The 16,854-nt window shown below is 47.1% G+C and overlaps 1 protein-coding gene across 1 annotated transcript in view; it reads right to left on the reverse strand.

Annotated features, from left to right (window-relative positions):
- The window catches only part of PAX7 (paired box 7), a gene marked incomplete at its 3' end in the record, with an annotated part of 102,782 nt that overhangs the window by 45,219 nt on the left and 40,709 nt on the right, over positions 1-16,854 (reverse strand). Inside the window, exon 6 of the mRNA XM_082328866.1 lies at positions 6,094-6,293. Within this exon, the coding sequence (XP_082184992.1) occupies positions 6,094-6,293 (200 nt within the window). The remainder of the gene's footprint in view (positions 1-6,093; positions 6,294-16,854) is intronic.

Below are 16,854 nucleotides of genomic sequence, written 5' to 3' on the forward strand. Positions count from 1 at the left end.
GGTCTTGTCAAATTGTGCTGCAAGTCCTGAACTTTATATTCATTCCTGTTGATTTCAACCAATGCTTTGCCAGAAGGATGACAGGATTAGGCTTATCATTTTCATCTTCAGTAAAGTATAATATACTTAATGAAATAGCGCTGACTCTCTCCAGCAAGATGCCCTCAGGCTTACGCAGCTGGGACTGTGTCCTCTGTCAGTGGGACATTTCTGTTTCCAAGGGGGCTGGTTACTGTAATTCTACTACGAATACCAAAAGCGCTGACGCTTTTCTAAGCAAACCCTTAGATACGGACATAGGACGTGCTTGTAATTTTAGGAGATCATCTCTGGCTTTTCCAAAGTGCAGGTGGAAAATGACTTGCTGCTGCAGTTTGGATACCTGGTAATTTACTTTACAGTTTGTTTTTGTTTATTTTTTGTGTGACTAGTAGGTGGACTGAGGGCTTATTTGGAGCGTATTAGCTGGGACAAGCATGCCATGGGTTACTCTCTTCTTTAATTCAATTGCATTTCTGTTTCTAATTCAGGCTGAAGAGATGTGAAAGAACAGCAGCACTGCCGTGAGACATCGAGCACCAATTTGCTAAGCAAACAGAAAGTAATGTTACAAGACTGCAACCGACCTCTCTCCCTCATGAGCAACATCTTTCTGCAGCAAGATCTCCAGGAGACGTGAGGGGGAAGCAGCTGGACCCTCCTCACCATCCCGGCTGCGTTCAGCCCTTGCTGGCTTTACCTTGCAGAGCAGCTTCGTTAAAGCTGGCTGGAACAGCGCGCTACCCTCGCCCCGACCTCTCCCGGGAGCTGGATGCCGCTTGGCATCGCACCGCTGGTCTCTCGACGTGCCTGGGCACACGCACCAGCAGCACCACCGCGGTTCTCACGGACCGGCTGCTGCGGTGCCAGGGGCTGTTCTTGCCGTGGCCCGTCTATCTGGACGCTCTGGTGTGTGAGAGCACGGCTGGCCCCGTGCCGTGGAAAACGAGCGTGCCAAGCCAGCCTCTGCCAACGAGAGCCCCAACTGCCGGCTCCTCTGCACAGCCTCTCAGTGCCCCGGCTGCTGCCAAAAACACAGGGCAGCTGTTGTGTCATAACCTCATCACAGCCCTCTTCACAAGAAATGTAAACTAGTCAGACCCTCAGGAAGAAAGAAAACATTCTCAGCTGACCTTTAAGGGAGGGGGATTGCCTCAGAAGAGCCAGTTTGGACACATCTCAAAGAGTTAGGGTAGCAAAACACCAGGCAAACAGCATTAGGCTCCAGCAGCTTTGCATGACTCAAGTTAATGCTCAGAGCGGGGGGAGACCTGCTGACTGCCACGCCATCCCTCCCTATCACACCTTCATCTTCAAAAAGCACCATCTCAAGGAACAGGACAGACCTTTGACCACAGCGACAGCTGGGAGAGAGCACTGGGGTCCCCACCAGCCCACAACAGAGATACTTGAGAAGTTCCTGAGAAATCCCTGTATTTTCTAGAAACTAGACTGCAGAGTACTGCTGGTAAACGGTGGTTTTCAGCTTCTTTGCACGGAAAATAGAATTGCTTTGCGAAAAATTTCAAGCAAAATTGAATGGAATTTCTTTTCTGGTGCTCCATGTGGCATGTCTGAGCCGCTGCAGCATGATCTAGAATATGGCTGTTTGTTTACTACAGTTTGAAACTGTGTCATAAAATACATATTATGTGAGTAGCCTAGAAATGCACCGAGATTTCAGAGACAGAATTGCTCTGAGCCTTTTTATTAAATGAAACATCCATTTTCTCCCAGGCAGAAATCACAATGGTATCCATCATAAAAATGATCAATAAAGCATTGGGTTGCGACTCCTGCTGTCTAGTTTAATTTTGTTATTGAAATAACGGTTTCTCAGTGCATGGAATTTCCTGGGGATTAACAACAGACATCAGCATCACAACACACCCACCCCTTCCCACTTCTTATTTATTTCCAGAAAGCACCCACTGCCCAAACCACAGGAACTAGGATTAACGTACTTGCTAGCGGTATGCATGCTTGTACTCGGCTGCCTGTGGTATGACCATCCGAATCATCCACAGGTGATGCTGAGAAGAAAAACTGCCATCCATTTTTTGGGAACAATTTTGGGAGCTTTCTGGGAAAGCTTTTTGAGATATTGCTTTGGCGCCTGCCACATCTGACTCAGTATAGCACCAGGAAAAACGGAGGTGGGCTGCTTGCGTGGGAACCTACGCACCGAGGTCTATTTGTGAAAAACATTTTCAGTGCACAAGTTTCTAAGTGACTTGGGATCGCGGTGCTGACCTGAGGACAATCTGGGCACATGCACTGCTTTGTTTTACCTCATATTCCTTTCTGTTGGTATTGTCCAAGTAAAAAACAGAAATAAGCACTGGGGTTTGTTGGTAACTAGCCCTAAAATGCAACACATTTGGGCAAACAGGTCGACAAACGGGATCATCTAGAAGGATTACGTTCAACTCCCTAGACCCACGGCTGACATACCTGGTGTCTCTTTTGACATTGGCGTTGCTTTGAGAAGTCATTTCCACACCTAGACAAGAACTTCCTGACAAAACTATTTTCCTATTGAAAAACACTGTACTGACAAAGCTAAACTGCTTGTGAGAAAAGGGCTGTTCTGAAAAATGCCCATTCTCTAGAAATGCCGGGGAGAAAAGTTCCAAAATTATCACAGAATCCCGTTTAGGGTTTTTTTCCATACAAAAACTTTGACATCATCAGTTAGATAATTGCAAAAAACCAGTGTAAAATCCCAAAATACATTCAAGATCAAAATCAAAGCTTCCATTAAATTTGCTAAGTGAATTGCTTAGCTGTTAGACTTAATTTGTAAATCCATGAACGCTTGGCATTCAACAGCTTGTTTTCTGGAAGGGTGGAAATGGGAGCTTGCAGATGGGCAAGAATTTGTTCAGTACTGGACAATTAGTGTGGACACATGAGTCAAGACATTGCCTTGCACAAAAACAAGTCAGTGGGAATTTCCACTGGTGGCCTTGCTGGGCATGGATTTGGCATTGTAATCCTGATCCTTCCGGAAATCCATGGCAGTCCCATCCCTGGCTATGCTCAGTTTGGGATTAACCTTTTAATGGCTCATACCTTTGGGTGTGTTGAAGTCTGAATGCTGGAATCCTGCGTCTCAACCACACAGACACTGCAGTGACCTTGCAAAAATATTGCTCACCCTCCTGTGATCTTCCTAGCAGATGAGAAACCGGAGCTTGGAAGTGCTCCCCACCACCACCCCCTCTTGTTGTTCAGCTTGTGAATTTTATTAGCTGTCAACGTGTCAAACTTCCACTTAGCTGGACAGCTGCGTGACCAGCCAGACTCTGAGGCCTGCCAATAAAGTTTAACAGAGCTATCAGCTTTTCACATGGAAGAGATTATGGTACGTGAATGCTCAGGTACCAGAGAGAAGGAATGAGACTTAGGTAGGTTCACCTTTCACATGGTAAAGCAAAGAGGTGAGGAGGAGAAAGAAGCAAAGAGATGGACAGGCCCGCTTGTTTTTGTTCAGTTTGCACAGTGATTAGCAGAATAGGATTCCAGCGCAGGGATGATGTGTATATGCGATACAGTAAGAAAGCCTGATAGCAACACCGGAGCCGTGATTCAGAGACTTGGGTGTGATCCCGGGATTGTCCAGCCATGGCTGCACAGCAGACAGACGGCACTGAGATCCACAAGATGGATGAAGCAATGACCAGACGTTGAGGAGCAGCAAAGGCTGTTTTGTGACTATGGGTCACAAAACACTTTTCATATGTCTGCCTCCCATTTTACATGTTAACATGATAAGCTTTTGGGGACAAGATAGATGGGTAGGTGTTGGCGTGGCCCCAGAAACCCTGATCTCAGCTGGCCCTACTGTTATTACAGCCATCTTTAATCCAAAGCACGTCTCTTGGCCTTAAAAACTCTGTTGAGACAGGAGTAAGACCATACGGTGGTAGAAGATTCCCTGCTGGATGGGTACATGTGTGGATGTGTGTGGATGTGTGTGTGTGTGGCTTTTTTTTTTTTTCCACAAGAACTTGATTGACTAATGTTTGTAGGTCCCGAGAGCCAGTAAAAGATCTGCTCTGATATCCAGAAAATTTTACAAGGGGCGGCAGGCTTAAAAGTGGTGGGAAGAAGCTGACTCTGCCAGGATGTCGGAATGAGAAAGCCATCAGGAATGTGCCTCGGAGAACAGCTGCTACTGGAGCCCTGGCAGGAACCTCCACGCAAGCTGCCTGGGAGCAAGCAGGGAGATTCAGAGATCACAGCTTGAGACGAGGGAAAGGTTCTCTTTATTTATTTATTTAGCTTTCCCTTTCTGTTTTCACCTCCCTCCTTTCTCCCAAGCCTTGTCACAGTGAGGTCAGAGTGCGTCGGAAAAGAGAGAACCTGCCTCTGGTTTTTGCACTCCCTGGCACTTCAGGGCTTTTTCCTTCCTCCCCAGCATGCCCTCATCACAGCTCAGGCAACGCAGGTTTCTCTGACTCCATAAAAAGGTGTTACCTAAACTCTGTTCTCCCCTGAAACTCCTTTTTTTTCCAACTGTTTGCCACAGAAACACCTCTTTTTATTTTCTCCTTAACATCTTATGTACATCTACAACAAGCAAGACCAATTAGAAACAGAATATGCAAAACAAAACTGGGGGAATTTACACTTTCCGACTCTTAGTAGCTTATAGTCACCTAAATTAGCCACTTCCCCAGGCTCCATCTATCTACAAACCCACATGGCTAGCAAGTTAACATTATTACTGTTGAACACCCTGGCACAGTCTTTTGGCTAAGATCAAAACTAGAATGAGTTTAAAGTTTGCTAGATTTCCTTTTTGCGGTCTCCATAGCCACATCTTGAGGGATGACGCATTCAGGAAAATCCAGTACCTCTCAAGAGAAAGCTGGAGGAAGGTGAGATGGCATCTGCTGCAGTGCTGCGACTGGCTTAGCACTTCTTTGGGAAAGAAGGCTAATGGGAAAAGTCCTTAACCAGTGAACGTCCCAGGTGTGGGGGAAAGTCTCCATTCCCAGACAGCTTGGGGAAAACAGTAAAAACTTTTGGCGGTTTTGGCTTCTGAGTGAGCACATCAAGCTCATTATCCTGAGAACCACAGAACAAAAAAAACCCCAAACCTGTTTTGTTTTGGAGGAGCTGGTTAATTGACTGACTGTTTCCCTGTCACAAGCCTGGAGCACTCTTTCCCTCCTCTCTCAGTACCCGCAATTCAACTCTCTGCTGCGTGCACAGAGACCCCTGTGCTGAGCCTGAAACCTAATCACGCTGGCCACACGGAGGACGGACTGCTGGGGTCTCCATTTCACTTCTTTAACCCAGCACAATCCCCAATCCCTCCCCCTTTCCTTCCCATTCCCCAAGGGACTCTATTATACCCCCCGATCTGTTCACACTCCTTATCCCTCTGCGTGTTTGCACACACTGCTGACCCAGCCTTTATCTGGAAGACATAAGGGTCTCTGTGTGGAGTTCCCACAAGGGCTATTAATCGTGTAGATGTCAGAGTCCCCCGGCTCCAAACCCTCCCTTCCTGCTCCTCCCCTCTTCTTCCCTCCCCCCGCCCTTTTTGCGCTCTCTGGAGATCGAGGAAAAAAAAGTTTTATGAAAATTCACACACAGAACTTGCAAACTTTGCAAAATATGATCTGCTCCCCTGGGCAAGGTTGGCAAATGGCGTGATTTCTCCTAAAACACCAAATACAAACACACACACACACTGCTTCTTCCTAGGCAAATGGAGGAATTTCCTCCAAGAGAAAACAGAGAGCTAAATGCCTTGCCAAGTTAGGGAAAGTTTGGCTCCTGGTCCCAACCTGGATGGAAACCCTCCAGCTGGTACCTCTGCAACACGCCAAATCCAAATGGCATATCTGCAAATCCATGGGAACGTGGGAATCTGCAGAACTGGATTTAAGTCCCAGATCCTTGTGGCCCCAGAGAAGAGGTGCATCCACATCACCACCTTTCGACACCCTCATCCCCAGCACGGCCACCTCCTTCCCCAAGGTAAACGAGAAGCTGTGCCACCAGGCTGACTCACCACGCGCTGGCTCTAGTCCTTACCTGAACTCGGGCCTCGGTGAGCTTGGTTCTCTGAGCCAGCTCCTCTCGTGTGTAGATGTCTGGGTAGTGAGTTCTCTCAAAGGCCTTCTCCAGCTCCTCCAGCTGCTCAGCGGTGAAAGTGGTTCGACTGCGGCGTTGCTTGCGCTTCAAAGGCAGGTCTGGTTCAGATTCGACGTCAGAGCCTTCGTCCAGCCTGTTACCTGGGGTGGGAAAGACATGGGAGATGAGGCTTGTGTGGTGAAAAAGCCATAGGGAGAAAGGCTGTTGGAAGAGTTAAGCAGCCCAAAAAGGAATCGCAGTTCTACTGTGATGGTGTCCATCGAGACAAATACTCATCTACCAGTTTTATGCTATTTCTGTAGTTTCTTACTATTATTTTTTCCCACATTGTAAAAAGACAACCTATGAAAATCGGAACTGTTTGCAGGAACAGGATGCTTCAAAATCCACTATTCAAATTGCTACAGTGAAAGAACTTCCAGCTGTTCACTTATTTCAAGAAATTACCACTTTTTATTAGAAATGACTGTGCTTCGGAGTTGCACATTTTACACTGAAAAGATGTAGAAGCTGAAATGAGCACATAAAGAAATTCCACACACAATGCTTTGACTTGTGCAACCTAATTTCCTCGCGTGTTTTGTCAAGTATCAGTGCTTGAGACTCCAATTTTTTTAAACCACCTCAGGAAGAAAAAAAGAAATATTAGGAATTTTTTCAGCTGGGAAAACCCTTTCCAACTGCGCTTCACCTCTGGGCTGCTCACAGGATACAGTTGTTCTTTTCTTAACTTCCTAAATTTCAGCAGGAGTTCTGCACAAGGCCAGACCCCTACAGCATTAAGATGCCATCAAAGTCCTTTACCAAGGTCTAATTAGTCACTTTTTCCACCTTCACTTGCCATGGACTTCTGCCTTTCCCTTCTCCCTGAGCCCTGGACCACATCTATTGCCTCCTGAGGCCCTTATCAAACCTGAGGAAGCATAGCTGGAATAAGTAAGCCCAGTTTTGATCTTTTTTTTTTTTTTTTTTGTCTGGAGATAAAGCAGAAGGCACTGCATTGATATTCACCAAGTCTACAGCCAGAGCCAGTGGCTTTTAGAGGGGACGCGCCGAGAACAGCATTAGCTGTGACTCTAGTGTTTGCCAGAGGCCTCTCATGGAGCAAAGCTAGGGTTTCAAAGATGTGCAGGTTATCAGTTCCCTGTGGTGCAGATGTTGATGTATGAAGGATCTCAGCCAGGCCAAAACTTTATGTCTGCCTTTGGGACAGTGAAAAATGTGCCACTGGCTCATGGCAGCAGAGAAGGAAGAATATGATATATGAAACCTTTCAGCTAGGTGAGAGATCTGGCCTCCGTCACCTTTTCTTTCTCTGTCATGAAAATAGGAGACTCATTAAATGTGCACTCATTTTTTTTCCCCTGCCAAGCTTGACTGCTATCTTTCAGAGTAACTGCACAGAGAGCCAGAATTTGCTTAAACACTGTGCTCACAGAGAAGTGTTTTTTTCTTTTGAGTAAACCTTTGCTAATTTAGGATTAAAGCAGGACTTACATACGCTCATCTTGATGATAACATTCCCTAAAGTTACTAATAGTGTTTTCCAGTCCTCTCTTTGCTCAGCTTCTATACTATCATCACCCAAAAATCTGCCTTTTTCTTTTCAGAGCTGGGAACAGCAGCTGTGACTTCCCCAACAGCTGCTCGAGAGTGGCGGCAGTTCGAGGAGTATGAGGCAAATATCCCATCGGAGCTCACTTGTTTATACTGAGATCACCACAAAACGCCATTGCATTCAGCTTGCTGCAATACAAAAATGCTTTTATGTCCTGGGGCTTCACAGGGAGGGTGCGGTGTCAGAACTCAGCTAACTACAGTTGCGCTGGAGTCAGAGAAACTCTGCTGCAGAGGAGTGGGTAGCTTGTTCTGGGGGCAAACGCATCACCTTGAAAGGTTTTCTCTTCTTTTAGCTCTGGCTTACCAATACACAGGGTCTTTACACACATTCATCTTTTTAAATCAAGAACCCTTTATTTCTCACTGAAGTCAGTGAGAAATTCACTGTTGACTTCAGAGGAGCAGCAGCATCTGCCCCACATTTTAAAGGCAGTTTTATCGTACATAGCAGAAATTTGTTACTAAACTAGCTTTTTGGTTACGTCTATTTTCAGGGAAGGTCTAAGAGGCTCAAGTGGTGTAAAAGGAACATCTGTACTTGAAAATAACAGCCCTCCACATCTGGGTCCCAGATGATTCGGGGCAGGTAGAAGCACATCTGGATGTTGGGAGTACCATGCTGTGCAAAAGCACATCTGGAAACCTATAGCATACAGTAAATTTCTTTAAGTTAATCACTTAGGTCACCGACTAGTATTGGTTTAATTAGTTAGTATCTTTTCTAGAAATACTTGATATGAAAAAAAATAAGGATGGAGGTGTGTTCTGGTCCAGGATGCGAGAGGGCCAGTGTGAGGAAGGGGAAGGAAAATATACTAAGGTAAATGTCATTTAACTCTGCAGCTGAGTGTATTTCTTTACAGTAAATACACATTTCTGTATAGTTAGTGTGCATGCTTAGTGGCAACTTTCAGCCTGTGAGCTCTTTAGCACAGGAATTGTCATTTGCAGCATGTTTCACGCCTGGTGCAACAAAGCCCCAACCTGCTTGGCAAGTACTATGGTGACAGCAATGTCAAAATGACTTTTTTTAAGATCTAACTCTTCTCTTGGCCACTTGATAGCAATGCTGTAACATCTACCTACAGCTCGTCCACTTGCTTGCTCCAACTGCTTACATCATATACAACAAACCTGGGATCCAGTATCTCCCCAAGCGAGGAAAAAAAAGTCCAGAAAAGGATCTGTAACATGTTTCATCTCCCACACTTTGCTTTGCTCACTTTTTTTGCTGCAAAAGCCTGGAAGGGAAAACAGCCAAACTTTCTTCCATAGCTTTATGCTCCTAAGTAAGGATGCCTAATCTGGCCAGAAAGTTTTGGGAGAGAACAACTGATTGTCATAAGTAACAATCTGTCCTACTCACAGCAACACCGGCAACTGTGCTGGCCGTCGTGCTGGCTACAGGGTTAAAAGGGTAAAGAGCCAAACCTTGCAATATAAACTGACGAAACCCTTTCTATCCGCAAGTCTCCAAACAGCTCCCGACTGGCATTATCTCCATTTTACAACCGTGGCAGGGATGGCGGAAGTCACCCACCTACGGTCACCCTGTGAGTCAGGAGCAAAGCTGGGAAAAGAAGCCACAGCTCCTCGTGCCAAGTCGGAGGCTCCAACAACCCGACTACAAAGATGAAACCAAGAGAAAAAGAAAAATCCCAGGGCATGTCTGGAACCAGCTGGTCTTAGTAGGATGCAGCTGCCGCTGTCAGACACAGATTCATTAAATAATATAGAAAGGCTTTCAGCTGAGACAGACGAGTCTACTATCAGGGGACAGTCTCCCTTACCTGCCTAAGATGCAACTCAAGGATCTAAGAGGTCTTTTCCATTCCTAAACAGCTGAAACCTGCTGGACAAACCACTGCCGTAATCTCTGCAAAGCTTCTGTGCAATGAGAAGTTTTACAAAGCTGCAGGAGTAACCCAAGGAGACTCCCTCACTACGCAAGCCCAGGGGGATTCATCCAAAACTTCATTTTTTGCCACGCATCCCTGTGTGAAAAATGGATGCATGGCACTGCCATGGGGAGAATCCCCATTTGCACAATGGGGCGATTGCCACAGAAATAATCATTAGCATGCGCTGGTAGCATTTTACGCTTACTCACAGACAGCAACGAACACCCTGTAAATATAAAGGTGGAGAAATATCTAGCAGCGGCTTCTTGTGTGGCTTACCAACCACTAGTTGTGATGAAGGATGGGAAACAGCTAGCTGGCCGATACGCAGCTCCCCTAGGATATCATACTGGCTAAAGACTGACAGAAAAGAACAGAATGGAGAGAAAAATCTCATGGGAGGACAAGTGAGAGAAAAGGAAAAACTAAGAGGAAAGTGTGTGTATTACAGTACACACACACTGATCCCACTATATTTTCTTTTTGTAAGAGTGATTCCATCTTTGTTATTTAGCATTACTGCTCTGTAGCTCAGAAAGAAAAAACCCAAACTGCTCAAATCTCTTTGCTTTGCAATACTCTTAGAAATAAAGAGACATAGGCTTCGTTGTGGGAATGAAAGCAAGGTTGCCAGTGTGAAAATTCATAAGCTTTTCCCTCTGCTTGGGGGGGGCTATTCAAATGTACAGGCACCTTCTTGGAGCAGAGAGACAACAGAGCTCGTGCAAGAGGGGAAGAGACGACTGTGTGAAGGGACTTGCTGAAGGTTCGCGTGGACCAATGTCAAGTCCCACATCTTCAGGGAGGATGAGCTGGGGAAAACTGAATAAACCAAAATGGTTCTTTCTCCCCATGGAAATGAGTGCAGCCAGAGCATGTGTGCAGGTGTGTGCGCAGGATGGCATTGGAAAGGTGACAACTATAAGCCCGGGCTTGTCCTGGGACCCATTCTAGCATGAGAAAATGTGTAAATTATGGCCCACAAACTCACATTCCTGAATAATGCTGCCGGTTCAGGTTGGGGTACAATTAGCAAGAGCTGGGCAGAGCTCTCTGGAGGGGTTTGAAAGGAATAGAAGTAGACTGGAGCTCGAGGAAAGGAACAAGAAAAACCCTCCGTAATTATGGACGGGATGTGTCCTCCCTCTCCCCATTCCCTTCACTCCTCTACTTCCCTTCCTCCCCCTCCGCCTTTCTCCTCTGCACCTCCATTCACTGCTTCTGGGTGCCTCTTAGCCCTGGAGTTAAATTAATCAACAGGATTAGGTGGAATCGGCCACAACAAGACCCTCCAGGCTCAGACTGAGCCCTTGATGCTCTACAAGGACCTGCTGCCTTGTCTTGAAGCACCTTGGTGCCGTCTGGAAGGATTGGCAGACAGGACCAGACATGAAAACGCATTCATTAAAGTGGGGATCGGATTTTGTTAGAGGGTAAAGGGGAGCTGAACATTCTCTCCTTCAGTATTTCTCATCTCATTTCCTCTCTTTCTCTCTTGCTTCCAGCTGCACCATCCTGAAAATGAAATGTGTGTTGGAGGGGAGAGATGAAGAGGGGGGAGGGAATGGTTTGGTGAATGGCTTAGCTATAACTGCACCTTTTGTGCTGCAACTGGCTTTAGCAAACTCACCCAGACACTGCTGGAGCAATGACAACACACCACGAAACCAGATCTGGAGGTGACTGGCTGGGAAGCTAACGCAGCCACAGGGGAACTTGGATTTAACAGCATGAGAGAAGCAAGAAAAATCTCACTTTGAAGGTACCAGCAAGATCTGAGCACCCCCACGTTACAGCCCCACACCAGGTCCCCCCTTCTTCACAACGCTCTCCATCCACCAAAGCTGTCGTGCTTGGTGGCCCCAACAGCTACCCCCGCATAAACGTACACATTCACATTTTTCTAGTCCCATATGTACCTGAACTTCAGGTACATACAATAGCTTCAAGTTATTTTATGCTGGAGGACAATTAAAGAGTCTCTCAATGACCTTGAAAAGGGCAGGCTTCACTTGCCACGTGGTGCAAAAGCGGCCTGATATTGCCTTAAAAAAACGGAGCCATGAGGCAGCGAGAAGGTACCCATCTCACAGGTGAAAATATCTTCCGACTGTGGGTACCTTGTCATGAGGGCCTGAAATAAGATACACGATAGCCGAGATCCTTGCCGTGGACCTCAGCTGTAGTACGTCTGTGGAGCAGGAAGGGTGGGACTGCACAGCTCCCACTTTCTGCTCCCCCAAAGGACGTGGGTTGAACAAGGGTCACCAAGATGCAGCCCTTTATTCACAGAGCACGTCCCCTGTGCTGGACCCTGCAGTCAACGGCTTCAGAAGCAAGAGCTGAAACTCTCCCTGACTTCTTAGCGTCTGCCTTTCCCTCTGGCAGAAAGCAAACAAAACCCATCAAAATGCAAACAAGACTATGAAAAGCCTGAGAGAAGGGCGACACAGTGGCAGCATCGCAGGCACAGAACTGGATTGCCTTGATTTTTCTTTCCAACGTGAAAACCAGAACATCCTTTTCTCTCTCTTCTTGGAAAACGATGAAGTCCTGAGTTCACAAGGAGAGAGGTGCACATATGTGCACAGAATAACCCCCGCTCACCTCCAAACCTATTCAACAGCAGGTGGGACCGCAAAGGGGGACAGAGGTGTTCAAATTCATCTCTCGCCCCCCTTACCCTGTCCAAGCACGTTCCCAGACACAAAAACCCAATAATCGACACAGCACATACAATAAAGCTTGGGTTTCTCCCTCCCTCCCCTTTCCAACCTGTAAACTCCCCATTCTCCAGCATTTGCTCGTGCCTGCACAGCTGTATTACAGTTTAACATAGTTTAGAGGGCTGTGGTGTGGAGCAGCGGCAGAAAACGAATCACATAATAGTTGATATGCGTTTTAATCAAGTAATTCGGCCCAAGCAGAATGATAGTGCCTGTTGGTGGGGTGCCCTTGAATACCAAACAGACCGGGTAGCAGGCATAGGAAAATGAAAAAGTCATTTACAGCTCAGCTGGGGACTGCAGTGTTCAGCAAAGCATTAGTGTGGGGGCCTTAGAAGATAAAGGTTTGAGTATTTTTCTATTTTTTTCTTTTTTATTCAGGCACTGAACTGGCCAGCTGCAACCAAACCATGGACTGAGGTAATGTCCATTATGGCCTTTACAACTTGGAAATAATACTCACAGTAGAGCTGATGCTCTTGAATGGGGAGGCAGAGACAGTGTGTGTCTGTGGGGAATATAGAAGGGGGGGGGGGGGTCAAAGAGAGAGGTGTTTCACAGCTGGATAATTCCCTCATCGTATCAAGATCTCTTCTGAATAAGTGAGATCATATGTGGAAGAAGAAGCTGTAGGAAAGAGGGAGAAAGGAAAGCTGGAGGTTTAATGGATGAAAAGGGAACATATGCAAAAGTGTGCACACCTCCCCACACATGGGTGACGGGACGTGGCCAGGCAGCAGGACAACCACGGTGAGAACCACACAACCTGTTCTGGCTTGGAACCAGGGATCCGATGATTTCTCCATGTCTGAATCCTAAAGATTCACCCAGGAGGAGCCCCGCATTCACATGCTGGGCTTGAAGACTCAAAGGTGGTGCAACGTGTTAAGTTTTACCTGGTTCTGGCTGTCCTACTTCCCTGAGCGCTCGTCCAAAACTTACCAGTGTACAGTGCACACTCCCAGCTGTGCCAGAATTTGCCTCCTAACTCATGGATTGGTTTGGGGATTTTCAGAAAACTCTTATACAGGAGCATCTCACCTGGCACTTGGCCATGAAATACATATATGCCTCTAACCAAAAGAATATAAACTTCTCCTTGGTTAGAGTGCCAGTTTGGGATGCACAGGGGTACAAAATTCACCTCCATTTTCCACTATAAAATCTCTGTATCTCCTTGAACGAGTACCTTAGCCTTCTGGGCTCAGTTCTAGCTGGGTTCATAGGCACAAATACAAGTGGATCACTACAAGATTTTGGAAAGAAAAAGCTACGGAGACCTTCTTTTCCTTGGGATGGTCATCCATCACCAAAAGCCTCTTGCCAACATGAGGACTTGCACTGAGTGGAGACATACCCAACAGCGCTCTCTGCATTCCCCTCGGTATCAGTTGCAGCCATTCCAGGTAACTCCGTTCAGGTTGGGAACGTACTTTTGCCTTGAAGCTGGAAGCTAAACTAGATGAAGGCTTTTCCAAGCCCAGAGAGAAGAAGGAATTGCATCCCTAACCAGATGCTCTTTCATGATCCATGCCATGCATACAGACCAAGCAAACTCCTTTGCTGACGTACACCAGCGCAGTTCTGGTAAAAGCCAAGAAGCTGTACTCATTTATCTTGGTGGAGGGATCTGGCCCCGGAGGGTCCATCTATTCTGCATGTGAAAGTAGTAAGAGACATCAGGGCCCCAGCAAATCCTACCGCAAATCAGGGTCTGGCAGCGTAGGTACCAGCTGCAGTGCCCCCACGCAAAGACACATGGTCACAAAAAACACAACATATTCTGTTCCTTGCGAGTAGTGAACAAAACCAAATCATCCAGAACATTTGGAGGAAGATAGGGAGGGAGGGAGGGCGAAAGACAGCCTACGTCTCCAACAGCCTTTGTTAATTCCCAGCACTGGCCTGAACATAAACAGATGGAATATCCATCAACTCCAGTCGTCTTTTCTTTTCTTTCAACTTTTTTCTAGTTCTCGCCTCCCTGCCCCCTCCACCCCTAACACTCTTTCTTCTGGCTTTTGTTTGGCCTTTTAAAGAACCCCGAGGTAATGAGGCCTGCCCCAACTCCCCAGCACATCTGTGAAGTCCATAAAAGGCCCCTTTTTCACTTCAATATTCATAGCCGCGTGCTTGTGGCAGGCGCAGGATCCAGCGGAGGGCTGCACGAGAGGGACTGCAGGGGCTTGCTGGCTCCTCTATTTGAATTGAAACGATGTAGTTGGAGAGGCATCAATAGTGTTCCCAAAATCGGGAAGCAAAGGGAGACCAGCTGGGATACAGGGGGAATAAAGAGGCAGGGAGAAGAAAAGGTCTGCTCACTTTCTCTGGAGTTTTCCCTTTTTTGCTTTATTCCCTTTTCAGCTTCAGCTCTCCGGTTCGCTTAGAATTTCTCATAGATGTAGGGAAGTTGATGGAGCAGCACAAACGTGTCCCACTCAAGGGTCTGAGCTGCACAGGAGAACTGGGCATAGGTACCCAGGATGCTGGAAGCCTGCTAGCTTTAAGGATGGGAGAACTGATCCTTTGATAACCCCCTTGACTTACAAGTTAAAGCAGCAGGCAAACCCAAGACAGATTACCTGGCCTGCAGGGTACGAAGCCACGCCCTTTATCCAGGCAAGAAGGACTAGCGTGTGTATGGTACCTGGGCTTGAAAAAACAGTAGGTGACTGACCAAAGGGTAAAATTAAATGTAGATGTTTAGCTTGGCACTCTGCATTTTGTTTCCTGGCAGAGGTACTTAGCGCTTGCCTGGGGCAGCAATATGGCATGGCCCCAATCAGCACAGCCTCTCACCCCGGTGCTCAGCTTGAGTCCCTTACTCTCACCCGCTGAGTGCATGCCATGCCTCGACAGGGCTGCAGCTCCAGCTGGGGGCCAAGGAGATGCAAGGAAACCCCAGTGATGCCCAGCTTGCTGTAATCCCACTCTTTGCACTTCCGCCGTGCCCGTTTTCCCCCCAGCAGCAAGCGTACGTAACATCACAGCCACTGTAGTAAGGGCGTGAACCTCCAGGAGCCCGTTACACCAGTTTGCCTCCTCATTCTGAGCACAATACAATATCTAACCGCTCCCCACGTGCATTACGACCACCCTCTGAGGGTGCCTGGAGGTACAAACACCATAATAGAAAAGACACTGTACTACTCAACCACCTTTGTGAAAAGAACACTCAGATCTGCAGGAGAGAGACTCCGAGCTGACCCCAGCCAGACGGCAGGCATCTCTGGGCAGTTCTGCCCCTAAACCTCGGTTCTCATCTTGAGAAGCGCGTGTTCTTCTATGCCAGCCCCAATCTCCCATCCTTAACCTACTCCAGTACTTTTTACTTAGTAATCGTCTCAAAGGTGACTGAGCAAGCACCGCCATAGGGTGATACCTAAGCAAATGTTACCTTTCTCCAGCTCTGGGCTGGAATCCACTTGGTGTAGCGTGTTTACCAGCATGTCACGTATGCACAGACATGCCATCTCAGATGCCTAGCATCCTAGTGAGGCGCACGAATCCAGGTTTCACAATTTCTCATCTGTGACAACCTCTGCTTCCCCTGGCTTTGTCCCAGTGCGGCTCTGCTCGTGTACTTGAAGTACTGCCACCCCTTCTGTTCCAGTTCTGGGCCCCACGTGCTCTGCCAGCACATCTCAATCTTGGCCGATAGCTGCCTTGCTATTCTTACCCTGGGGTCCCTGCACAGCTCTATCATTGCTCCTCCATCCCAATTTGCAACACCCTCTTTTATTTTCATCCTAAACCCCTATATAGCTCTGCCAACGGCCCTTAATCTTGTCCTGTAGTTCCTCTGCTGTTCCAGCCCTGGGCCTCCCTGGCTGGATACATCAAGTTAAAGACCTTTCAATATAAGACTCTTTCAGGAAAGATAAACAAATTTAACCTCATAAACCTTTCCCAATCCTGAAAAACCAGCCCGTGAGAATGAGGCACCAGAGACCACTTAACCACACATGAGAAACACATTCCTCCTGCTGTTCGCAAGCCCTGCTTCATTTATCTGAATGTCAGACCGACCGCCTGAAGCCAAGAGGTGTGCGAGAGCGGGCACGAGCAACCACTTCCCTTCCTTTACTTTGTCCTCTACCGTGTCTGTGAAAACAGAGGGATGCAGCAAAAGTCGTTAAGGCAGTTGTCCTTGGAGAACAGCTGATTCTTTTGCCCTTCTTCTGCTTCCTTCCCTTTCCTATGTCCTTATACCTTTTTATTTACATATATGCCTACACAATATATATATACAGACATATGTGTGTATACATACACACATCCTCTCTTGCTTCACTGCTACTTCCACTTGCTTTCCTGTTCTCCCTACTGCACTTCTGCCGGCTCCTCCATCTTTCTCTCCGTATTTACACCCCTCCCCTGCCTACTTTTCTGCCAACACACACAAACACTCACAGCTTTATATTAATTTCAGCCCACGGAGAAAACACCAAAGT

Source organism: Platalea leucorodia (assembly GCF_965183815.1).
Source record: "Platalea leucorodia genome assembly, chromosome: 17".
In the NCBI taxonomy this organism is placed as follows: Eukaryota; Metazoa; Chordata; class Aves; order Pelecaniformes; family Threskiornithidae; genus Platalea; species Platalea leucorodia.